The 26,626-nt window shown below is 46.0% G+C and overlaps 1 protein-coding gene across 1 annotated transcript in view; it reads right to left on the reverse strand.

Annotated features, from left to right (window-relative positions):
• itpr2 (inositol 1,4,5-trisphosphate receptor, type 2) overlaps positions 1 to 26,626 on the reverse strand; it is a 244,007-nt gene that overhangs the window by 180,615 nt on the left and 36,766 nt on the right. The window contains exons 7-12 of the mRNA XM_078554637.1: positions 16,611 to 16,762; positions 15,330 to 15,429; positions 10,891 to 11,051; positions 4,988 to 5,129; positions 1,648 to 1,806; positions 1,192 to 1,364 (exon numbers count right to left, since the gene is read on the reverse strand). Coding sequence (XP_078410763.1) covers positions 1,192 to 1,364; positions 1,648 to 1,806; positions 4,988 to 5,129; positions 10,891 to 11,051; positions 15,330 to 15,429; positions 16,611 to 16,762 — 887 coding nt within the window. The remainder of the gene's footprint in view (positions 1 to 1,191; positions 1,365 to 1,647; positions 1,807 to 4,987; positions 5,130 to 10,890; positions 11,052 to 15,329; positions 15,430 to 16,610; positions 16,763 to 26,626) is intronic.

The following is a 26,626-nucleotide window of genomic DNA, read 5'->3' on the forward strand; positions in this document are numbered from 1 at the left end:
AAGCATAAGATGCCCAGTTCCAACAATGTCTGAGCCATTATGACAGCATTAAATTTGTATTTAGAGTCCCATCGCTTTGAAGGTTTAGTTGCAGTTCAGTCCTGTGGAGCTGTCTTTCACTCATTGCTTGTTTTTCTTTTCCATCAAATGTCTATCGGCTCCTCTGAATGGGTTTTAGGATAGACCCTAAACAAACCACTCAACGACAAACCTCAATGTGATTCCAGTATCGAGCAGGCGTTCTAACCCAGGAGAATCTCTCTGCTTCTCCCCCTCTTCTCCATAAGGAGGGTCTTGGGGTGAAATTCTGGGGGGAGACAAATTCCCCCGCCGGGGCCGAAAGTGGGAGTCGATCCAGTTGTTGGCAGCAGTGGTGGTGTGGTGGACCCTGAGGCAGCATATCACAGGTGACGGCCAGTTAAGCAGCCGCTGCTGCAGCTGTCATCCAATCAGAGGGCCGGCAGCTCAGCATCCTTGGCACAGTCACTGCTAGCGATGGTCATTACTCAGGCTGCAACTCCAGGATGAAGGCACCTCAATGGCAAGGGACCCTCGAAGAGCAAGTTGGTTTTGGGGAGAAAGCTGAGGCCAGACAGGGAGACCCCCCGTGATCAGTGGGGGGGGTGGGGGTTGCAGTTTGTTGGGGTGGTATGTACCAACAGCGCAGGGGCGATCATTTCTGACAGGGGACCCTCCCGGGCCTGGCAATCTCCACATGTGATGGGGGGGGTGGTGCAGAGAACCACAGGGTGGGAAGTGGTCCTTATTTGGACCAATGTAGATCTCGTGGCTGCCCAGCACTAAGGCTCCCGCTGCTGGTAATATGCCATGGCAATGGGGAGACATTAGGCTCCAGTGCCGACACCTTACCCGGCCATATTGCCAGCTCTCCCGCCTCCCAGCTCAACCACAATGGAAGCAAACAAATCTGACCTCAGTTACTGACCTTCTGATTGGTTGTCTGCTCCTACCTGTTATTAGCCTAGTGCAGTTTTAAATCTTCTAACCTAATATAGATTAATAGATAAATACCATGATGCCAAGGCTTGCAAGTAATATCTGTTAAGACCACTGCATGGTGCACAGGTCTAAATGAGAGTTTTTCCAAAGAAACCTCTGCAGGAAATTTAATTTAAAGCCACAACAGGAGTGAAAAACATTGGGAAAAGAAAGGATCAAACACTATCCCACCTGGGCTCTCTGTTCCTCCGCAGCAAGCTGACAAAGGTTTCGATTTCCTTTGCTGTAATGTGCTTCTCCAACAGCTTCCTATTGTTGTGTAACAGGGCTGTAATTGTGTCTTCTGCCAGCACATCATATCCAATTTGGGACTGCATGACACCAAACATCTTCGCAATGTACTCCTGAAAGAGAAAAGAAAATACATTAAAGGGTGTTGGGGGGTGGGGAAGGGCAGTGGGGAAGCCTCTTTCAGAGAGGCAGCACAAACACAATGGGCCAAAAGAACTCCTCGCTGGTTCTAAAAACATTCCATGAAATAAATCCATATCCATTCCAGACCTGAGCCTTGCGTGGGTAAAATATTTCCTTCCCAAAGGTAAATTTAAAGAATCTGTTTTAAACGCGAGTGTTGAAAATATACACAAACAGCCACTCCTGCTGTTGTACACAATGGACAGTACTGACCTGATTTTTCCTATAGTCCTGTTGAGAGTGTCTAAGGACCCGGTAACAGAGCCGCAGTATGTATCGATAAGGAGCATATCTCTGATCTCCCAAGTCTTCCAGTCTTAACATTGGCCCTTCTCCTTTGTCTTTGAAAGGGGCCCTCAAAATTCCGAAGATCTGTCATGAAAGTTGACCAAAAAAAGAGACACATCAGCTAATGATGGGAGGTGCTGGCAGGAATCTCAATTCTTCGCGCAGCTCATTTCTTCGAACACACCAAAACTTAATCTCAATCCATTTCTATTTCTCTTAGCATTAAATGTCGCAACTCCTATGGTGATAAGAAAAATCAGAACAGGAGTTGGCACTCAACCCCCAAAACTTTCTTCGTTATCCAATCAGGGCTGGTCTGTAGCTTAACTCCATTGACCTAGTTTTTCTTCATATCCCTTGATACCTTCTCAATCTTGAACATTTTAACTGACCCAGCATCCATAGCCTTTTGCGGGGAGGTTGTATTAGATTTTTAAAATTTATTCTTTCCTGGGATGCGGGTGTCACTGGCAAGGCCAGCATTTGTTACCCATCCCTAATTTCCCCTTGAACTGAGTGACTTGTTTGGCCAGAGGGCAGTCAACCACATTGTGGGTCTGGAGTCCCATATAGGCCAGACCGGGTAAGGATGGCAGATTTCCTTCCCTAAAGGGCATTAGTGAACCAGATGGGTTTTTATGACAAATCGATGATAGTTGTCATGGTCACCATTAATGAGACTAGCTTTCAATTCCAGATTTAATTGAATTTTAAATTCCACCAGCTGCTGTGGTGAGATTTAAATCTGTGACCCCAGAGCATTAGCCTGGGTCTCTGAATTGTGAGTCCACTAAAATTAGCACTACCCCACCATCTTCCACCTTGTGTGATAAAGTGCTTGCTAATTTTACTGCTAAATGACCTGGCTCTGATTCAAGATTATGTCCCCTTGTTCTGGACTCCTCCAGCAGAGAAAATAGTCTCTTTGTATCTATCCTATTAAGTTCCTTTATGATTTTAAACACCTCGATTAGATCACCCTTTGATCATCTACAATCGACGAAAAGCCAAATTTATGGAACCTGTCCTCGTAATTTAACCCTTTAAACCCTGGTATTGTTCTGGCGAAAGCGCTCAGTTTAAGATTTTCACCAGATGGACAGTCAGCTGTGGGTTCAAACCTACTAGGCTGACATATTTACAGAGACTGAACAGAGCCTTTTTTTTTTTGCAAAAATATACTTTATTCATAAAATATCTTCAATCACATTCCAAACCATTTCAAAAACAACATTACAAGGGTACAATCCAGGTTAAACTTTTACAAAATGTATCACCAGGTGCATCAGTACAAACAATATTACAATCATTTACAGCCTTTCATTTTGATCTGTACAGCCCGAGGGGCTCTAAACAGTTCCCAGTCTCTCGGTGCGCTGTGGTAGAAAGGTCTTAGACAGCGACCCTTCCCCATTGCGCCTTTGCGGCAGCTGCCCCAAGCTTTAGTGCGTCCCTCAGCACGTAGTCCTGGACTTTGGATTGTGCCAGTCCGCAACAATCGGTCGGGGACAACTCTTTGCGCTGGAAGACCAACAAGTTTCGGGCAGACCAAAGCGCGTCTTTCACCGAGTTGATGATCCTCCAGCTGCAGTTGATGTTTGTCTCGGTGTGTGTCCCTGGGAACAGCCCGTAGAGCACAGAGTCCTGTGTCACAGAACTGCTCGGGATGAACCTCGACAGCAACCACTGCATCTCTCTCCAGACTTTCTTTGCAAAGGCACAATCCACAAGGAGGTGAACAACGGTCTCTTCCCCACCACAGCCACCTCGAGGGCAACGTGCAGAGGGGGTGAGCCTCCTGGCGTGTAGGAAGGATCTGACGGGGAGGGCCTTTCTCACCACCAGCCAAGCTACGTCTTGGTGCTTGTTGGAAAGTTCTGGCGATGAGGCATTCTGCCAAATGACTTTGACAGTCTGCTCAGGGAACCATCCCACAGGGTCCACCCTCTCCTTTTCCCTCAGGGCCTCTAGGACGTTACGTGCTGACCACTGCCTGATGGACTTGTGGTCAAAGGTGTTTTTCTGCATAAATTTTTCCACCAGGGACAGGTGGTACGGCACGGTCCAACTACTTGGAGCGTTCCGCGGCAGCGTGGCCAGACCCATCCTTCGCAACACCGGGGACAGGTAGAACCTCAGCACGTAGTGACACTTGGTGTTTGCGTACTGAGGGTCTACGCACCGCTTGATGCAGCCACACACAAAGGTGGCCATCAGTATGAGGGCGATGTTGGGCACGTTTTTTCCCCCTTTATCTAGAGGCTTGTACATCGCGTCCCTGCGGACACGATCCATTTTCGACCTCCAGATAAAGCGGAAGATGGCTCGAGTGATCGCCATCGCGCAGGAGTCTGGAATGGGCCAGACCTGCGCCACGTACAGCAACAGCGAGAGTACCTCACACCTGATGACCAGGTTCTTTCCCGCAATGGAGAGGGAGCATCGCTCCCACATGCCCAGTTTCCTTTTCACCATAGCCACTCGCTCCTTCCAGTTTCTAACGCATGCCCCGGTCCCTCCGAACCATATCCCCAGCACCTTCAGGCCGTCAGCCCTGACAGTGAAGGGGACAAAGGATCGGTCAGCCCAGTTCCCAAAGAACATGACCTCGCTCTTCCCACGATTTACCTTGGCTCCCGAGGCCAGTTCGAACTGGTCGCAGATGTGCATCAGTCTGCGCACCGACAGCGGATCCGAGCAGAAGACGGCGACGTCGTCCATGTACAGGGAGGCTTTTACCTGAGTGCCTCCACTGCCTGGGATCGTCACTCCTCTTATGCCCGGATCCTTCCTGATGGACTCGGCAAAGGGTTCTATGCAACACACGAAAAGGACAGGCGAGAGAGGACAGCCCTGCCTGACTCCAGATTTAATCGGAAAGCTATCTGTTTCCCACCCGTTGATTGAGACTGCGCTACTGATGTTAGTGTAGAGCAGTTGGATCCAATTTCGAATTCCCTCCCCAAACCCCATTTTGGAGAGCACATCCCCCATGTAGGTGTGCGATATTCTGTCAAAGGCCTTCTCCTGATCCAGAGACTGAACAGAGCCATACATGCTCTGTGCCTGCAATGGCTGAATAAATAACTCAGTACTCACACTATTACATGGAGCAAACTCAACAAAGTGCACTTCACAGATGTGGTACCTCATTCATTATACCTTTGGCAAAGCAGACTGGTCTTTTTAGATTATGCGCTGTGTAACTACTTATGTGAAGAGGAGAAAAATCAAGGCTTTCCAAAGAGTAGTGAAGTGGTCTGACCTGCTTCAAGATATTTTGCTCTCTCATTAGCTTCTGCCTCTCCCGATTTGGCTTTGTGATAATCACATCCAGGACTTCTTGACCATTGCTGGGCACGTGAGCAACAAAGAAAACCAAGTCTTCCAGCAGCTTTGTCACAAACCTGTCAATAAATTAACAGATTACTTCTTGATTTCAAATTGCTCTGTTTATTTTTTTTTTTGTTATCTATTAACGAAACATTTCCTGCAGATTGCGAATCAATCCCTACAACAGGACTTGATCAGTCTGTAAAAGGTACATGTCACAGCCCAAAGAGGAAGCAGCCTCATCTTATTGCTGTTTGTGGAAGATTTCTGCGTGAACCATAGCTACATTGCATACTTACATAATAGAGGGGATCTTGTGGCGCAGTGGGTAGTGTCCCTGCCCCCGAGCCAGAAGCTCCAGGTTCGAGTCCCACCCCAGGACTTGGTGGCGAAGGAAGGTGTATTCATAATGCGGTCAAACAGGTTGAGTATTAACCTGTAAATCCTTCCAACACACACCAATGGGAGGCGGTAAGGGCGGGAGAGCTTCCTGGTCAACCATGTGATGGAAACAACTTTGCAGCCTCTACCTTCACTATCCATAGCTCCAGACTACAACATGCATGTAAAAGTGCACATTGCCACAGACTCCATGAGTGAACTGTAACTCACCACCACCACATAATAGAATTTACTGCACTTCAAAGAAATTCATTGAAGTGAAGCACTTTGAGATATGCGCAAGAGCTGAGCTCAGGCACTATAGAAATGTAAGTATTTATATAGTTTATATTTATGAATTACATAGCCCTTTTTCTATTACATTTCATATAAATCACAAGATTCACAAGAATGGCCCAGGGATGAGGAACTTCATTTATGAAGATAGATTGGAGAAGTGAGGACTTTTTTTCCTTGGAGAAAAGGTGGCTGAGAAGATTTGATGGAGATATTCTAAGTCATAAGGGGTCTCGACAGAATAGATAGGGAGAAAGTGTTTCCACTTGTGAAAGGATCGAGAACGAGAGGGCACAGATTTAAAGTAATTGGCAAAAGAAGCAAAAGTGAGATGTGGAAAAACTTTTTCACACAGCAAGCGGTTACGGTCTGGAATGCTCTGCCTGACAGCGTGGTGGAGGCAGCTTTAATTGAAGCATTCAAAAGGGAATTGAAAAGGAAGAACATGCAGGGTTATAGGGAGAATGGCACTAGATAAGTCGCTCATTCGGAGAGCCTGACACAACGCAGACCTGATGGGCCGAATGGCCTCCTTCTGTGCCATAACAATTCTGAGATTCCATATTACACTTGCAAAACAAACCTTCACAAAAATGTCAGATCTCTTTAAAAGCAAGGACATCTGTATGAAAAGCAGAACGAGATGACTAAAATGCTACATCTGCTCAATGTTCCTTTATAGATGCAAAAGTTGGAATATAAGTAAGACAATGGAGGATTAATTAATGGCAACAGAGTTGTGGTTTCTGAGAAATATGAATAGGATTAGTCGGACAACACACACAACTAAATGGAGGAAATTTTGAGCAAAGCAGGCACACGAGAAGAAGAACTTTCACAGACATTCACCAAGAGGCTACGATTCTTCGGGCGTGTACTGAGGAGAGAGAAACTAGAACATGTGGTGATTGGCATCCTTCCATCTGAGAGAGAGAGGATGGGAGTACAGCCTCAGAATGTTGGCGAGGTCACAGGAGATCATCTGCTGCACTTCTTTTGTTGTTGAACAAGGCAAAGTCTGCCACAAGTGAAGTTGTCCCTTGCCGGCAGTGCAGGATGATCACTGCTGGTACCTTGTGGGCAGGGCTGGTGTCTACTTTGCTGTTTCTGAAACCACATGTCATCATGGTGGCGAACTCTTGCCCACAGCTGGAGTTAGCATTTGCACTGATCATCAGCTGGAGGTTCCCAGTTGTCGTGATTGCTGCTGAGGGCTTTCATGTCTCTTGACAGCATCCTTGAACCGGAGCTTGGGTGCCCTGCTGGTCTCTTGGTGCAGGAAACCTCCATCCCTTGGGGACGGAGTCATTTTCCATCCAATGCACATGCCCAAGTCGGCAAAGCCTGCTTTGCTTGATTAGCACTAGCAAACTTGGCAGGTTTGCCCTAGAAAGGACTGCTTCATTGGTAACTTTGTCTTTCCATGTGGTGCCAAGGATGCGTCATAGACACTGGAGATGGAGATTATTGAGCTTTTTCTCTTGGTAGGTAGAAGTTGTGTAGGCTTCACTACCATACAGCAATATGCTGAGTATACAAGCCTTGTAGATAAGCATCTTGATTTTGCAGGTCAGTTTGTTGTTTCTCCATGCCATTTTGTCAACCAACCAGAGTTGGTGGCTGCCTTTCCAATGTGTGTGCTGGGCTCTTCATCAAGAGGCAGGTTGCCGGTCACCATAGATCCAAGGTAGCAGAATTTGCTGACTGCATCCAGGGGTGTGTTGTTGAGTCTGACCACAGCACCCTGTTCCATAACTATAGATTTCTTGACACTGATGGTGAGTAAGAACACGACACAGGCATGGGACAGACAGTCCATTAGCTGGTCTTCTGTCTGGGCAATTACTGCAGCATCATCAGCATACCTGATTCTCCGATCAGGGCATTTTTAAAAAATTATTCGTTCATGGGATGTGGGCATCGCCTGCTTGCCCTGTTCAGAGGGCATTTAAGAGTCAACCACATTTCTGCGGGTCTGGAGTCACATGTAGGCCAGGCTGGGTACAGCAGATTTTCTTCCCAGAAGGACATTAGTGAACCAGATGGGTTTTTATGACAAACTACATGGTCATCAGCAGACTTTTAATTTCAGACTTTTATTGAATTCAAACTTCACTATCTGCCATAGTGGGATTTGAACCCAGGTCCTTAGAGTATTACCCTGTGTCTTTGGGTTACTAGTCCAGCGACAAACCACTATGCCACCAACTCCCCACTTTTGCTGCAATTTTGTCTTGGCTTGATAGGTTGAGGAGTTTCCCATCTGATTGTGTGTGGAGGTACGCTCCAAGGAAAGCATAGGTTAGTAGGACAAAAAAAGATACAAAACAGAGTAGGGGCTAAGGCGCAGCCTTGTTGAACCCCATTCTTGATCCCATCTGGGAGTCTGATAGAATATCTGGTAGTTCCTGGCAAAATTGAGGGTAGCAGAGCAAGAGGGAGACAAAGGAGGAAATACACTGACAGTTTAAGAAGCAGAACAGGTATAAGATTTGAGAACACCACCAAGGTGTTGGCGGCTATCAAGGGTTGAGAGAGCCATGGTCACTGACTTTGTAAAACATTGCTCCTGAAGAAAAAGGTAAGGTGCCACATTTTTGAAATAGCTGGAGCACATATTGCAATGGAGTCAAGTTGGATCTGAGTGAAATATTTGGGGTACAATCCCTGAGCTTCCTTTAGTAAAGAAAAATACAGCTACCAAACAGAAAGTGAAAAAAAAGACAAGGAAAAGGTAAATACAAAAAAGACACAAGGGTAAAAAGTGCAAGAAATGCCCAACTAGAAAGAGGGAGAGACAGTGAAATAATAAAGGATCAGCATATGAAGGGGCAGTGGGGGGAGGACAGAGTGAGGGGGGGAGGACGGGGAGACTGAGTGAAGGTGGGGGGCGGGGAAGACAGAGACCATTTTTGATATTTTTTATCTTTGAGAAACAATGTGAAAGATCAACTGCTGCAAACAGATTTTCTCCTGATTTGTTCCATCATGTTCTCCCAGCAGACTGACCTGTGTTTATTGCCCCAATCTCCCTCACCTTGCTCTAGCCCCCTCACTCCTCCAAGCCCCAGTGAACAGGTTAATGAGAAATACAAGCACAGCAGTCTAATAACAGCACAAAAGGGAACACTGGGTCATTTACCAACGCATGGAAATGACGGACAGATGAAGAATAGGTGGAACATTGAGTCTACTGTCATGGTAACCCCAACCATCCTTCTCCCATCCACCAGCCCCCTAGGACAGGGAAAGGGTCATTTAAAACAAATTAGTTCACAGATAAATGGTACTTGGTGACAGAGAAGAATTCCAGAACAATACAGCACCAGTGAAATGATCCTTCATTTTGCAGTTTTCATAAAATCAAATCACGTAATGTTAACTCTGAGGTCTATCAAATTATGAAAGGGTTCCATAGGGTAGATGTAGAGAAAGTATTTCCACTTGTAAGGAGACTAAAACTTTGGGCTATAAATGTAAAACAGTCCTTAATTAATCCAATAGGGAATTCAGGAGAAATTTCTTTCCCCAGAGAGTGGTGAGAATGTGGAGATTGTTACCACAGGAAGTAGTGGATAAAATCAAAACAGAAAATGCGGTAAAACTCAGCAAGTCTGGCAGCACCTGTGGAGAGAGAAACAGAGTTAACATTTCAAGTCCAATTTCACTCTTCTTCAGAAAACAGTTCCAAAGAAGTCATAATAATAAAGGCAAAATACTGCGGATGCTGGAAATCTGAAACGAAAACAAAAAATGCTGGAAAAACTCAGGTCTGACAGCACCTGTGGAGAGAGAGACAGAGATAATGTTTTGAGTCCGTATGACTTGCCCTTCCTCTCCCTCCCAGAACCATGATAGGGTCCCCCTTGTTCTCACTTTTCACCCCACCAACGCATTCAAAGGATCATCCTTCGCCATTTCTGCCAACTCCAGCATGATGCCGCCACCAAGCACATCTTCCCTTCACCCCCGTTGGCATTCTGTCGGGACCGTTCCCTCCGGGACACCCTGGTCTACTCCTCCATCACCCCCAACACCTCAACCCCCTCCCATGGCACCTTACCATGCAATCGCAGAAGGTGCAACACCTGCCCCTTTACTTCCCCCCCTCCTCATCATCCAAGGGCCCAAACACTCCTTTCAGGTGAAGCAGTGTTTCACTTGCACTTCCCTAAATTTAGTCTACTGCATTCGCTGCTCCCAATGCGGCTTCCTCAATATTGGAGAGACCAAACGCAGACTGGGTGACCGCTTTGCACAACACCTTCAGTCTGTCCACAAGCATGACCCAGACCTTCCTGTCACTTGCCATTTCAACACACCATCCTGCTCTCATGTCCACATGTCTGTCCTTGGCCTGCTGCAATGTTCTAGTGGAGCCCAATGCAAACTGGAGGAACAGCACCTCATCTTCCGATTAGGCACTTTACAGCCTTCCGGATTTAACATTGAGTTCAACAATTTTAGATCATGAACTCTCTCTTCCATCCCCACCCCTGTTTTTCATTCCCCTTTTTTCCACATTCATTTTTATTATTTTTTTAAACTTATTTTCATTATTATTTTTTAAATTTATTGCCATTTTCATTCATTGTTTTATCCCCAGCTTTTAGCCTATTTTCGATCTTTCTTCCCACCCCCATCTCCACCGCCCACCCCACTCCCACTAGGGCCATCTGTCACTTTCCAGAGTGCTTCCCCTGGTCCGGCCATTATCACGTTTTGCTTTCATTGTCACCATTAGCATCTCATTTAGCCAGTATCACCATCATTAACAACTCTTTGACCTTTTGTTCATGACAGCTTTTGCAATCTCTCCTTTACCTCCACCTATCGCTGGCCCTCTATCCAGCTTCGCCTGCTCCATCCCCCCTTAATCAGTATATATTTCACCACATCTTTACCTCCCTTTAGATCTGTAGAAGAGTCATACAGATTCGAAACGTTATCTCTGTCTCTCTCGCCACAGATGCTGTCAGACCTGCTGAGTTTGTCCAACATTTTCTGTTTTTATTTCAGATCTCCAGCGTCTGCAGTATTTTGCTTTTATTTTAGTAGATAAAATAGGGTGGACAGAAGCTCACGTTGAGCACAAACATTACAATCTATGCTGTAAATTCTGCGAATAGCGCAGATTTTAAAAGAGCATTCACCAACCTTCTTTCATTCTGGGTAATGGTACCATCCTCCAACCTTTGGACGATTGCGTAAAGCACCTTGCTGGCATCATTAGCAAAATCTAAATCTCGGACTTCCGAAAGAGGTACGGAGACGATCGCAAACGCTTCCTTATCTTCTTTGGTCGGACATGTTCCAATCTAATAATGAGGAGATTAATAAGATTAATAATAACTAATAAGTCAATCTACAACTCGTGGACAATGTTACAGCAGCAACCAATGTGGAAATGTTACGTGAAGCACTGAAATATTTTAGCTTGTCAACGGCGGTATGGTAGTGTGGTTATGTTACTGGGCTAGTTAGTAGTCAAGGGATTAAAAACAGAAAATGCTGGATATACTCAGCACGTATGGCAGCATCTGTAGAGGAGAAACAGAGTTAATGGGAGGCCGCGTTTGATCCCTTTTAGTTCTCTTTCTTTTCCTACTGATCAGGATCGTCGTCTTTTTTCTTCTTCCTGTGATTGGAGTCGGAGGGTGTTTCTGGTGGGACAGGGTTCAGAGTGGGAAGGTGCAGGGTGGGGGCCCCATTGCTTTTCCATCTCCTCCCGATCAAGCTTAGAACGGGAAGGGTAGAGGGAGGGTGGAGGGCGGCCTTTCTGCCCAGAGGCAGATAAGTGCTACTTGAGGGCCTCGTCCTGTCACTGCTGGTGTCCAACCAGTAGCAGGAGGGGAGCTTGCCATGAAGTTGACCCACCAGGGTTGGCTGGGGGGTGGGGGGTGTCCATTGTTCACAGGTACTCAGTGCATCGGGAAGTGGAGGCCCTGCAGGAAGCCATCCCTCCCCAAATTTGCCAGCAACCCCTTCCCTGCGACCCCTTTCCGACCCACACTCACCTCTATCTTGGGATCCAGCAGCGATCCTCAAGGGAGGCCAGAGCTCAATACCAGCAGTGGCCACCAGTCCCAGCGGCGCTGCTGATACTGGAGAGCTGCTGGCCTCTAATTGGTCAGCAGCTCTTGGGGGTGGGATTTCCACTACTGGGGGCTTGATTGTGTGGAAGGCCTGACGCTTTCTGGGTAAGTGCCTGATTACCTGGGAATTGCATCAGGCCTCCCAGAGAGAAGCATCATGGGGCCTCCACCGGGTCTCCAATTGGTTGTTGGGAGCCCGGGTCCCACACATTAAATCCTGCTCAATGTTTCAGATATGTGACCTTTCATCAGGATTGGGGAAAGTTAAGAATGTAATAGGTTTTGAGCAAATGAAAGGGGCAGGGGGGAAGAAAAACAAAAGGGATGTTGTGTGATAGAGCGGAAGGCAGGAGAGTGTAAGTAACAAAAGGGATGATGGTGCAAGGCCAAAGGGAGTGATAATGTGATGAGCAAATAAACAAATGAGGTATCTAGATGAGGCGTGAATGGCAAAATCATAAATAGCTACTATGCAAAAGCGAGAAAAACAATGGGGATAAACAAAAACAGCAAAGAAAAAGGAAACAAAATAGGAACAAGAAGTTACGTTCTCAAATTGTTGAACTCAAAGAAAAGGCGCTGTTCCTCGAGTTTGCATTGAACTTCACTGGAACACTGCAGGAGGCCAAGGAGAGAGAGGTCAGTGTGGGAGCAAGGTGGAGAATTGAAATGACCAGCCACTGGAAGCTCAGGATCATGCTGATGAACTGAAAGATGTTCCGCAAAGAGGCAGAAAATCTGCATTTGGTCTCCCCAACATAGAGCAGACTGCACCGTGAGCAACGAATACACTGTGCTAAATCGAAGTACGTACACCAAAACGCTGTTTCACCTGCAAAGAGTGTTCGGGATCTTGCACAGTGAGGACAGAGGAGGTAAAAGGGCAGATGGTACATCTGTCCTTGCTCTGAGAAGGAGATGAAGTGTTGGGGGTGATTGAGGAGTGGACAACGGTGTCACAGAGGGAACAGTCCCTGTGGAATGGTCAAAGGGGTGGGGAGAGGGAGATGCTTTTGGTGTTAGTGTCACACAGAGGTAGCTAAAATGGCGGAGAATGATCCATTGAATATGGAGTCCAGTAGGCTGCAAGGTAAGGGCAAGTGGAACCCTATTGTTGCTCTGAGATGGAGGGGAAGGGGTGAGAGCAGAAGTGCAAGAAATGCGACAGATATGATAGATTGAGGATCCAGTCAACCACAATGTGGAGGAATCCTCAGTTGAGAAAAAAGGAAGACATATTAGAAAGGCTGGTGAGGAACGTGCAACAGAAACAGAAGCTGGGAGAATAGAATGGAATCCTTATAGAAGCAGCGTTTGAGGATGTGGAGTTAGTGGGCTTATAGGGAATATTCATTGATAACCTATTCTCCTCGTTTTCCTCCTATTTTTGCTTTTGGGTGGCATCTGTTCATCATTCTGCCATCCACACCTACTCGAGACACCTCTTTTGTCTCTTGTCTCATTACCATTCCTTTTGGCCTTGTACCACCAACCCTTTTGTCATTTACTCTCTCCTGCCTTCCATCCTATCAAAGACCTTCTCTTTTGTTCCTTTTCCTACCCTCTCCCCCGCCCCACCCATCACTTACTTAAAACCTATTACATTTCTAACTTTTTCCAGTTCTGATAAGTCATCAACCTGAGGCGTCAACTCTGTTTCTCTCTCCATGGATGCTGCCTGACCTGCTGAGTATTTCCAGCATTTTCTGTTTTTATTTCAGTTTTCCAGCACCTGCAGTATTTTGCTTTGGCGTTAGTAACCCAGAGGCTTGGGCTGATGGCCCAGAGTGAATTCAGCTCCCATTGTGGCATTTTCAGCATCTGATTTCAGTATTAATCTAGCCCAAAGTAACCATGAAGCTGTTGGATTGGTGGAAAAACCCATCTGGTTCAGTAGTGTCTTTTGGGGAAGGAAATCTGCCATCCTTATCTGGTCTGGCCTACATGCAACTACTAGCCAAAACCAATATGCTTGATTCCTAACTGCCCTGAAGTAGCCTGGTGAACCACTCAATTGTATAAAACCGTTGAGATGATGGTCCCAGGGCAACCAAGGATGGGCAATACATTGCCAACACTGCCAAAGATGCCCACATCCCAAAAGTATATATTTTTTAAACCGAAAAGGTGCAATCAGCCTTCTACCATCCCATCCCATAGGGGGAGACCATGGGGTAGGGGAGACCATGGTCTCCAAGTGATGGAGTGATAATGTCACTGGACTAGTAATCCAGAGAACAGGCTAATGCTCTGGGGTCAAAGGTTCAAATCCTACCACAGCAGATGGTGGAATTTAAATTCCATTAATAAAAAAGAGAATTGAAAGCTAGTCTCAGTAATGGTGACCATGTAACTCTCATCAATTGTTGTAATGTAAAATCCCATCTAGTTCCCTTAGAGAAGGAAATCTGCCATCCTTTACCCAGCCACGTGACTCCAAGCCCAATGTGGTCAATTCTTAACTGCCCTTTGAAATGGCCTAGCTAGACATTCAGTTCAAGGGCAATTAGGGATGGGCAACAAATGCTGGCCTTGCCAGCAATGCCCACATCCCATGAAAGAATATGTAAAAAGAAATCCACTTGGGCTTCCCTCTATAATGCAGAGGCATCTGAATCTGCTATGGAGTGACACCTGGTGGAATCGGTTCAATGATGGTTATCCATCAGTCTGTCACAAAAAAACCACTCCACAGTGCACCCACACTCCTCTTTGAGGGAGAACCCATCTACCTTAGTCTAGAGCGTTTAATTGGTGATTGGCAAGAGTCACGGTTTAGCACCTCCTTGACCCTTACCCCCACCTCATAAAATGTGTGCGGCTACAGGATTACTGGAGTTTAACTGGCTGAATTTGCACAGCCTCCCAATTCAGGGTGGATTTCCCACAACTTGTTTAGCTAGGCCCACCCCACCCACTGGGACAATGACGTGCAGTAAACCAAGTGTTAAGAGAAAAGACGACTTGTATCTATATAGCTCCCTTCCACAATCTCAAAGCCAACCAAAGCACTTTACAACCAGTAAAGTACTTGTGAAGTGTAGTCACTGTTCTCATGTAGGAAACATTGCAGCCAATTTGCAAACAGCAAGATCCCAAAAAAGATCAATGAGATAATGACCAGATAATCTTTCAGTGATATTGGTTGAGGAATAAATACTGGCCAGGTCACTGGGGAGAACTCCCTTGTTCTTCTTCAAATAGCATTGTGGGCCTTTTACATCCACCTGAGAGGGCAGACAGGACCTTAGTCTAACATCTCAATGGAAAGACAGTGCCTCCACAGTGCTGCGTACCCTTAGTACTGCACTGGAGTGTCAGTCTAGATTTTTTGCTCAAGTTTCTGAAGTGGGAATTGAAACCACAACCGTCTGACTATAAGGCAAGAGAGCAATTCACTGAGCCACAGCCACAGCTGACACTGGGTAACAGCCTAGAAACAGTAGTGTCCAGAAGACAAAGTCAATGTTGTAGAGCTTTCAGCTGCAACCTGTACTGTACCTTCAGCATTACTGGCCGTTCTTCCTCTATGTCTATAGGGATGTTACTGCTGGTGACCCAGGTATTTGTGCAGAGATGTCTTAATCGAACGTAGGAATTCCTGAAGAAAAACAACAATTAGTATGAAACAATGCTCGTTACTCCAGCTAAATTTAAATTTTAATGAAATAAAAGGCAGCCCGAGATATGATTAATAAACTAAACAGTGAAATGTTTCTGAATCGAATTCCCAGCTCCTACTGACTGTAGGTGTAAGAGCGTTGCTATGGTAACTCTTTCCTGTCCTCCTTAACACTTGTACTATTGCCTTTACAGTATTCATCTATTGTGACTCTTCTTTGGCCTGCTCAGCACTTATGCTATTCATCTGCAATAGTCTACATCCATCTGTACAGATTCAAAGTAACACACTTCGTAATGACTAAAAAGAAAAAAACCACGAATTAGCTTTGGAAATCTGAGTCAGGTGACGTGAGGCTTTGCTGTGCCAAAACCTTGTGGCGTAAATCTGCACCCACCCCATTATTCACATAAACGCAGGAAACTCATGAGAGCTGGTTTCTGGTACACCCAGGGTCAGTGTTATGTAACTGAGTGCAAGATGGAGTACTGCATCCAGTTCTGCATACCATACTTTGAAAAGATGTGAAGAAATTAGAGAGTGCAGCAAGGATTCACGGGAATGTTTCCAGGAATGAGGAACTTCAGTTACATAGACAGATTGGAGAAGCTGGGCCTGTTCTCTGTGAAGAGAAGGTTGGGAGGAGATTTGATAGAGGCAAAGTCATGAAGAGTCTCGACAGAGTAGAAAAGTTGTTCCCACTGGTGGGAACAAGTGGGCACAAATTTAAGGTAATTGGAAAAAGAAGCAATGTAAACATGATGTGAAACCTCTTCATGGTTAAGATCTGGAACGCGCTGATAGTGTGGTGGAGGCAGGTTCAACTGAGGCATTCAAGAGGGAATTGGATTATTAACTGCAAAGAAAGAATGTGCAGGCTCACGGGGAGAAAGCAGGGGAGCGGCACGAGGTGAATTGTTCATTCGGAGAGCCAGTACAGACACAACGGGCTAAATGGCCTCCTTCTGCACTGTAACAACTCCGATCCTGTGAAGAGGCTTTCACCAAACGCATCTCATAAGCGACGTAAACAATCGAGAAAATTCAAGCCTGTAAGGTAAATCTATCACACACAAAACATAATTCTGCTGTGTAGTAATGCAGAAACATTGCACAAAATTCCAGGTCCATTGACCTGCTGTCCTAAGGGCAGAAGTTACCTGGGGACCAGGGAGTCAGCTCTCTGAAGGGTGGTGGTGTCAAGTTCAAAGAGCGATGCAATATCGTTCCCATGTGGCACTGACACCAGGGTGTACATGATCTTCTCCACTAACTGCTGCTTGTTTTTAACCGGCAACATGTCTCCCTCACTCTGAAATGAAAGAAAAAAAAGATGGAGGGCAGGCTACAAATAAGACCCAAAGTGGTAGTTCAGGCGGATACAGTGCCTCGCTCAGTGCACATCCAACTCAATCAGTGATCAGAATTCATTCTGCCAAAATTTATCAGCAGTCGTGTGTGTACAAGGTAACTGAAAGGGCAGAGGTAAGCACCGGGTGTTATGTTATCGCATGTGCTTTGCAAAAGATTTCAGCAGAAAGAGAGTGGAGTAATTTTCTTGTCTGATAAAGTCTACTCCTTTTAACTCGATGTTGTTCAATTCCGTTCATTGGGCAATTTAGCTTGTTGGGGTAAATCAGGACTTTAAGCTATAGCCTAAAACATCTCCTTGGATTTTTGAAGTCAGCAGAGATAAAATCGAAAGAGATGTGTAACTCACAATTATCCAGTTTAACAATATCGCACCATCAAAATCTACCCCGTTTTTTTTAAACTTTGTCATTTTAATCATGTCAATTTATTTACATTACTGGATGAATTGATTTTTTTTTTAAATTGTGGAAAAAATGACTGAATTAGCAGGAGTAGACGGTCTTTAATTTGGCACAGGCTCTGCGCAGCACGGTGCAAGATCAGGGAAGCAGCACTATGAGTTGCAAGACTTGGTTTTGCCTCCTGGTGTCACTCACTGTCCACTAACCAGTGCTCAGTATGAAGGCTCATTGTCAAAACTGCTCCAGCAGATTGGTTATCGTTCATTGTACGCCAAGATCTGTTTCCAAAATAGAGCAGCAAGTAAGATTGAGTAGCACTGAAAGCTACCATTTTGTGGAGAAAATTGGAGGCTCATTTGAGCTCTTCACAAACCGGACTCAATTCTTGGCAATGACTGTCATTGGTCTTTTGTTGTGATTATGCCACATGCAAAGGGTACAAAGTAACCTGCGTGTGAACAAGTATCTGTCGTGAAGCGGCATTTACAGCACACAGTGAGTTCTGTGTTGTAAGCCGTAACACTCTCTCCTCTTAGTCAGGGGTTCAAGTTCCACTCCAAAGGCATGAGCACAAAATCTAGCTATACACTTCAGTGCAGTACTGAGGGAGCACTGGACTGTCAGAGGTGCTGTCTTTTGGATGTTAAGAAATAGCTGCTGGAGCAGGCAACAGAGCCCCTCACATCTGCATTTAAACTGCTGCCCTATCTGCCCTCTCAAGTGGACATAAAAGATCTCCAGGCACTAAGAATGGGGGAATTCTCCCTGGTGTCCTGGCCAATTAACAAACATCACTAAAAACAGATGATCCAGTCATTATCAGATTGGCATTTGTGGGATCTTGCTCTGCACAAATTGGCTGCCACATTTCCTACATCACAGCAGTGACTACACTTCAAAATTACTTGACTGGCTTTGGGATGTTCGAAGGTTGAGAAAGGCTCTATATGAATGTAAGTTTTTCTTTTGTTCTCCTGATCTCATATGGAAAACGAGCACCAAACACCCAACCTACAACTCGTAGCAAATAGTCACTTGGTAGTACAGAATTTGAGGATTGATGAAAAAAGAGACATGCTGTCAAACCTTTTCGTTTTGCACTCATCAGGACAGATTCGCAAGAATACCAAATCTCAGAGGGAACAACAATTTATGCTGCATGAGAAGAGGGTGCTGATTGGTTGGCAAGTGGACTCTGATTGGTGGTGGTGTTGCCATGGAGAATGCACCAGGTAACAGTTAACTCCCAAGCTTTTGTTTAAATTCAAACCAGGCAGGTCAACTGATTGGTCAAGGCATTGCCATGGGGAATGAATCAGAGAATGGCTGTTCCCCCAAGCTTTTGTTTAGTTGAAAGAGGCACAATGCATGGGCATGTTCTTTTTGCTTGCAAAGGACAGGGCCCTGTGTGTGAATATATGTAGCTTCTAGCACACACAAGTGAGCCACACTGCGAGCCCAACTGATACTCATAAACTGGTTGTCAGTGTAATGCTTAGCACAGTCAGGATTGCTTAGCAAGTGTTGTCCAATCATGGGATCACGCCTAATGTTAGACACTATATTCGGAGTTTTGCAAGCATGGGCTGATTGAGTACCTGTTGCGTTGACCGGTTGAGTGCTTGTTGCAAACAGCTGGAGGGTCATGCTGTTTGATACGGCTCCCCAGTCAGCACCCTCTTCTCGTGCAGTATAAAAAGTTCCCCTTAAGATTTGGTATTCTTGCAAATCTATACTGGCGAGTGCAAGACAAAAGGCTTCGATGGCATGTCTCTTATCGCGTAGCAAATTATTTCACTGCACCCTACCCATCTCCTCACTCCTTTACATTTATTAAGATGCTCAGTCAGGTTTCAAAACCAAAATACTGCAGATGCTGGAAATCTAGAAATAAAAACAGACAATGCTGGAAATACTCAGAGGGTCAGGCAGCATCTGTGGGTGCAATTCAACTGCATCAGCTGCTGCCTCACTGAACAGGGTACTAACACCGAGCGTGAAGCATCTGTACCTGTCAAAACTCTGCCACCTCTTCCCCAAGGGGAACCCGGTCACCAATATACAAATAATCTCTAATGTGAACACCTTCCATCAAAAAGGGAGATGTGTGATTTGCACAGCATCTTATGTTTCCCAGAAACACCTCAAAGTGCTTCACATCGCAGTGAATTACCCTGAAGTGAAGTGACTGCTGGTATGTAGATAAACACAGTAACCAGGGAAGCCATTTGCACACAGCAAGATCCCTGGAACAGCAATGAGATCTATGATCAGTTGATTTCTTTCTCATAACATTGATTGAGGGGTTAAGGGCGGAATCACCCCAGATTTGCACTAAGTGTAGTAACGGGCGGGAAAAAGGACATTTTACTCGGTGGCCGCAATGGCGGCTTTTCACCCTGTGTGATCCCAATGCCACCTCATTAATCATGCGTTCCCGGTAAACATGGCGTTTCAATAGCAAGCGGGCTCTCATTCACCCCCCACCTCGCCACTTCCCCACACCAGGCACCATATGTAAAGTGCAGTGTGCACACCTGTCAGTGCTTCCAGCCCAGGACTGCTGCACAGAAGACATGACCCCGAAAGGCAAGCAAACTGCAGCCCCCCGATTCAGTGACACGTCCTTGGGACACCTTCTGGACACCACTGGAGCTTGCCGCAATGTCCTTTACCTCCGCTCTGGCCATAGGAGACCCATCAGTGTCACCACTCTGGCTTCAGATGCGGTGGCAGTGGTGATCAGTGCCAATGCTGCACAGAAGCATTCCGCCATCTGTACGAAGAAGTCTGCCATCCGGTGCAGAAAATGAATGAATGATCTCATCCATGCTGCTAGGGTAAAGCAACCATCCCATCACTCTAAACTCACACTCAAGGCCATCACGCATTTACTTGCATCTCACTCACTGCCAGCTCAAGGGTCATCACCACTCACTCTCTCTCACACCCTCACATAACCATCTGGCCTCATCTCCTCTGGAGACTGCCTCCTTAGCCCTCACCCTCTTAAGACCACTTGTACAGATCAACATGCCCCACACACACACACACCCTGGGACACCCCCCTTCCCCAATAATGCCCTAGCCCTACAGCACTTACCTGGCCTGAGGCCACTTCTCCCCCTTCCCCAAGCAAGCCCTAGACCTCCAGCCGTTAAAAAGCCACCTCCACCTTACGGCAGGCCTTGTAAGTAGAGACCTGCCTGTGGGCCCCCCCTAAAAGTGATGTGGTGCTGCCTGTGAAGCCTGGCGCTGATGACCACAAGTGCTGCCCGAAGCAGGGTAGGCAAACAAACCTCAAAGTTCCAAGTGAAGTGTAGCTCGCCAAGTGCATCTGACCCTTCGATTGGGTCAATCGAGGCCAATGGTATTCACTACGTAGCTCTTGGGCTGACTATGACCCACACGAGACTCTTCTGCATCCCCTTCACCAACCCTCCCACCTGCCGATCCTTGCCCCCTGCCGACCCTCTTGCTCCCCAGTCCTACCTCTTGCCGAACCTCCTCCTCCTGAATCTTGGTGGTGAGCATGGACTCGGGGGAGGGCAGTGAGAGGCAGGATGCAAGGAAGGAGCAAGTGAGAGAGAAGGATGTGGGGAAGGGTACGGGAGGAGCTGTGAGTAGGAGGGAATTGGTGAGCAGGAGGTTTAGCGAGTGGGATGCAAGTAGAAAGAGTTACTAAGTTATCAAGAGTTAATAAGTTATTAAACACATTAACTGTACACCTGGCATACTGTATACAGTTAATAATGTGTTTATCTTTTAAAATAATTTTTGTTTTATGTACCAAGATAACTTTTTGAAGAAATAAATTGTAATAAATCGAAGTATTTTTTAAAATTCTATTTGAGGCCTGATTAAAAATTTCCAATATCCCAAATGGCCCTCACCATTTTTCTAATGAGTATCACTGGGCTTCAGGCCAACCCCAGTGAGATTTTCCCTGAACGTGTATCAAGTCCAAGTAACAAGGCGTCTTCTGAAACCTACCCCGAGCAAGTGTTATTTAATCGTGGTACATCAAAACCATTACAGGACCCACTGCCACCTCTATCTCAAACAGAGGTTACAGGCAAGTAAACTGGAGAAGGTGATGCAGCTGATTCCATGTTCCTCAAATGCAGGGGTATGGGAATCCAATGGTAAAGCCCCATCATCCATCCACTGGAACCTAGCACAAGCTCAGTCGCATGATGCTGAACCAGGGGTTTGCCTTGTTCAAACATCTCGACTACCCACCAGGTGAACCCAGAAAGTTGAGTGCAGGGGAGACAGATGGTCAACAGGCACCACAAAAAACATTAGACCAAAGTACTTTCACTTACCACTCCCTTTGATTCTAATTGATCATTCTGATAATCCGAATTAACCTGAGAACAAAGCAGCACATTCAAAGTTGGAGGACAAAAATAAAAAGGGGGAGTAAATGTTCTTAGGGTGGCAGAGGTTTGGGGCAAACTCCATTGACGCCTGCAATTGAGGTTCCTCCTGAACCCAGGGCAGCCAGACAGAGAACCCCAGAGAAAATTCATCCCCAATAGCGTAGCTGTGGCAAAAGCTCAGCAGCAATATTAAACCAAAAATATATCAGAAAACGAATGTTCCTCCTGTGATGGCTCCGCAATATTTTGTGACTGTGCTGTGTTATCACTAGGAGATTACAATGCAGTTAAAAGTGATCTTACGCTCATCAAAGGCGGTGGTGATGTCCTATCAGAGGTTCCATCAGGTTGGCTCAGCGCCAGCACTCTCTCGCCTTGGTGCCAGGACTTTATGGGTTCAGGCCCTAATCCAGGAGGTAGACTGGCACTCAGATACAGCACTGAGGGAGTGCCGTACAGTCAGAGGTGATGGGGTTTTGAGACACTTTGTCTAACCTATCTTGGTGGTTTAGGTGGACATTAATGACCCCGCTATCACCCCATACCCAATTCAAAGAGGAAAGGGCGAGGCTGACACTCCTCCCTCAACCACCACCAAAAGACATAATTTGGTCTGTCACCTGACTGTGCTTTATGGGATCTAGCTCTGCTGACATTGGCTGACATGTTGCGTACATCTCAACAGTACCTGCACTTTGAAAAATGGACTGTGAAGCGATTTGAGACATCCTGGAGATGGGCCAAGAGCATCATATAAAACATATAAATGTAAATCTACTGAAGTGAACATAGGAACAGGAGTAGGCCATTTGGCCCGTTGAGCCTGATCCACCAGTCAATTAGATCATAGCTGATCATCTACCTCAACGCCACTTTCCCACAATATCCCCATATCCCTTGACATCATTAGTATCCAGAAATCTACCGATTTCTGTCTTGAACATGCTCAATGATTGAGCTTCCTCAGCCCCCTGGGATAGAGAATTCCAGAGGATCACCACCCTCAGTGAAGAAATTTCTTCTCATCTCAGTCTTAAATGGCCTACCCATTATCCTGAGATATGCTCCCCAGTTTTAGACTCACCAGCCAGGGGAAACATCTTATCCACATCCACCCTGTCACACCCTGTAAGAATTTTGTAAGTTCCAATGAGGTCACCCCTCATTCTTCAAAACTCTAGAGAATAAAGGTCCAGTCTCCCCAATCTTTCCTCATAAAACAATCCCACTATCCCAGGAATTAATCTGGTGAAACTCCAATGCACTCCCTCTGTGGCAAGTATATCCTTCCTTAGATAAGGAGACCAAAACTGCACACGATATTCCAGGTGTGGTCTCACCAAGGATCTATACAATTGCAGCAAGACATCTTTACTCCTGCACTCAAATCCCCTTGCAATAAAAGGCCAACGTACAATTTGCCTTCCTAATTTGTTTGCTGCACCTGCATGCTAGCTTTTAGTGACTCATGAACAAGGACACCCAGGTCCCTTTGGACATTAACACTTCCCAGCCTCTCACTGGCCTGAATCTTCGACTCGGCAAGTGGGGCCCGCTCGCCAACGCATAAAACAACACACTTTATGTCAGACATGCGTCCCGACGTCACCGCGCGTCTTTCAGATCTTCAGTTCGGTGGGTGTGCACCGGAGTCGGCTGCACGCCCGCTGAACTGTGTAAGGCCTGTTAAGGCCATTAATGAACTAAGTAAGCCTATTGAGAAAGCTGCCCGTCCAATCTTAAGGTTGGTGGGCAGGTGAAGAGCCCAGGTGGCCTTCGCATTTTTCATGAAACCTCATCCACGGTGGGGATGAGATTTCATGAATGATTTATAAGTGAAACACAGATTTTCATTAAAATTCATAGACATGTCCCAGCTCATGTGACGCTTTCACATGAGGGGACATGTCCTAAATTTTTTTTCTTTATTAAAATTTTTGAAACTCAAACTGATCTCCCTGAGGCAGCTCTGTGCTTCAGGGAGATTTCTGTGCTCTTTCGCGCACATGCATGACAGAGCATAGGGCCTGACTCAGCCTCCTCCCCTGCCAGCACAGGGAGCGCTCAGCGCTTCCAGGTGTGCGTCACGCTGGGCGGGCCTTAATTGACCTGCCCATGTAAAATGGTGGTGCACAGCCGATCACAGGCAGCAATCGGCTGGGCGCCCGCCCGCACCCGCTCCCACCCAACCCCCCCAACGGGGAGAAAATTCTCCCCACCATTTCAAAAATACTCTGCATTCTTGTTTTTCTACCAAGTGAATAACTTCACAATTATTCACATTATAATCCATCTGCCATGTTCTAGCCCATTCACTTAGCCTCTCCAAGTCCTGTTGAAGCCTCCTTGTATCCTCCTCACAACTTACATTCCCACCTAGTTTGGTGTCATCAGCAAAAATTCAATATAAATTCTTCAACGTGCTCCTTCAATTTGCTCCTTAATTAGGCGATGACGATGATACAACAAAATAAGGGGTGGAATGTATTCCAATAAATAATGTGGTCACAAAAAGAAAATTTAATATGATGACATTAAGTATCTGAGAAATGAAGCATTGAGATGTCCAATCCACATCCAATCTTTTACCTACATCCTCCCAATGGGAATGTGCAGCAGGAAGCCATTCCGGCCAGAGTCACATCAGACACAAAGGATGCAGACTGTGGTTGTCAGAAGCCGACCATCATCACATCCCCAGAACATTGCTCAGGAGTTCCTTGGAGCACGGTCCTCAGCCAACCATCTTCAGTGGTATCATCAGTGCCTTTCTCTCCATCATAAAATCAGAAGCAGGGCTGTTCGCTGGCAATTCTAGGATGTTCAAAGGCTATGCCAGCCAACAGCAGTCTTATATTCAAGAAAGTCAGTTGGTGAAGTATAGAACTGGAGCCAACCTTTACTCAGTCTTACATTTACTTGTAGAGTGAAACATTACAAGCATATACCTCCTAACTCAACTACGCTCCCCGCTGCCCCAGTTTCAGTGAGTGTCTCTTTAGATCTGCTCAAGTGAAAACCCAATAAATGCTCTCCACCTGCATATAATTAAACTCAATTGATATACAATTAACAAGCAGGACCAGGGTTGGGCAGGCACTGGACAGGTTAACACTGATTCCATATAAATGCCAAGCAATGACCACTACCAACCAGAAAAGGCTAAACCACCAAAGCAGAGTTGTTGCTACCAACATCTTGGAGATTGCTATTGACCAGGTGCACAACTGGACCAACTATATCAACACTGGGCTACGAAAGCAGGACAGAGGCTGGACACTGTGCAATGAGTGGTTCACCTCCTGACTCCCCAATGTCCCTCCACCATTTGTAAGGCTGGATCAGATCGTGACGATATACTGACCACGTGCTTGGGTGGATGCAGCCATGGCAACGACGAAGACACCATCCAAGATAATGTAGTTTGCTTAATTGATGCACCTGCCACTGGACCCAATGTCCATCCCCTCCATCACTGGCTCACTGCGTGTGCATTATGTAATAGCTCCATACACTGCAGCAATTCAGTAACCTGATCCTAGGATAACAGCAGCAATAACATGGGAGCACCATCACCTGCAAGATATCCTCCAGTTACACACCATCCTGATTTGAACATACACTGCCTTTCCTTTGTCATTTCTGGCTCAGTATTCTGGCATTCCCAACTGGGAACACCATCACCACAGAAACTGCAGTGGGTCAAAGAGAAGGCCTATCAATTGGACGGTCATGGATGGACAGTGAATACAGTCTTACTAATAGCTCATTATTATAAAGGAGTGCTTCTGAAATTTAAACAACGAAATATGCAACTCTAAACTCAATAAGGAGAGGACAAGACAATTATTTATTTCCAGGCCCGTTTCAGTCAACACTGTATACATGTTAAACAGTAGGCTACCCACCATCAATTTTATATACCTAGATGGGTGTATCTAAGGGTCGATATTTCTCCTATCTCCCCATAGGGGAGCAAGTAAGGTAGAGAAGATCCAAGCAGATGTCTGCCTTTCTCGACCCAAGCCCAACCATCTTCATTAACCTAAGTTGACAGTACCTCAAAGTGCAGCCGTGTCACTGACAGGGTCCTGAGCATGGAACTGGTGAACAGGAAACCCAATTCTTGACTTCTGTCCAAAACTAGCAGCCAGGAAGTGTCCAACTCAAAAGATAAATTGGGAAACGTTAAGAAGGAAAGTTTTGATCTGACTTCTGATCTGGCACAAGGCTCAGGACCAACTTCCTTTAGGCCCACTTCTTAAATGGGCATCTGGTTTTCACAGAAAGAAGCTACTAGGTCACTAGGTTACTCCTGCCTGATTGGATTCGAATGCTAATTCAGCATTCCTTCTATTTTTGTTTTGTTTTGTGTGGCCTATTCATTTAAGTGTGCAGTACCTTTAAATTGTTCTGCGTGGCTGCACCTGTATAGTGTCTTAAAGGAGAGGATTTATGCATGGCCTGCAGACTAAATTCCACTTTGTTGCAAGGCCATACGACTGGACAGTTTAAGAGGCAACATTGCTTACACCTGCTCCAAGTGTGAGTACCCCACCCCCAGCCACCAAGTGGAAGCCCAGGCAGTTGCCAGGGCAACCCAAGGGCGACGATCCTCCCCATTTCCCTCCGCTTTCCGCTCACGAACTAAGGATTTCACGGCATACAGTGGAGGAAGATCAGCCCTCAGGTTTCCAATATATCAAAATCTAGGCCAAGAGAGTGCAGCGCTGTCAAATCCACTGTCATTCAGGTGAGGCCTAAAGTCGAGGTCCTGTTTGCCTTTCCCAGGAGGGCCTAAAAGATTCTGTGGTACTATTCGAAGAGCAGGGGAAGCTCTCGCAGCATCCGGGCCAATATTTCTCCCTCAAGCAAACATCACTAAAACAGATTAGCTAGTCATTATCACATTGCTGCTCGTGGGATCTTGCTGCACTCAAATTAGCTGCCAGGTTTGCTACACTTCAGTGGCTTCACTTCAAAACTAATTCATTTGTTGTAAAGCACGTCGGGGCA

Source organism: Cetorhinus maximus, chromosome 12 (assembly GCF_964194155.1).
Source record: "Cetorhinus maximus chromosome 12, sCetMax3.hap1.1, whole genome shotgun sequence".
NCBI classification, from domain to species: domain Eukaryota; kingdom Metazoa; phylum Chordata; class Chondrichthyes; order Lamniformes; family Cetorhinidae; genus Cetorhinus; species Cetorhinus maximus.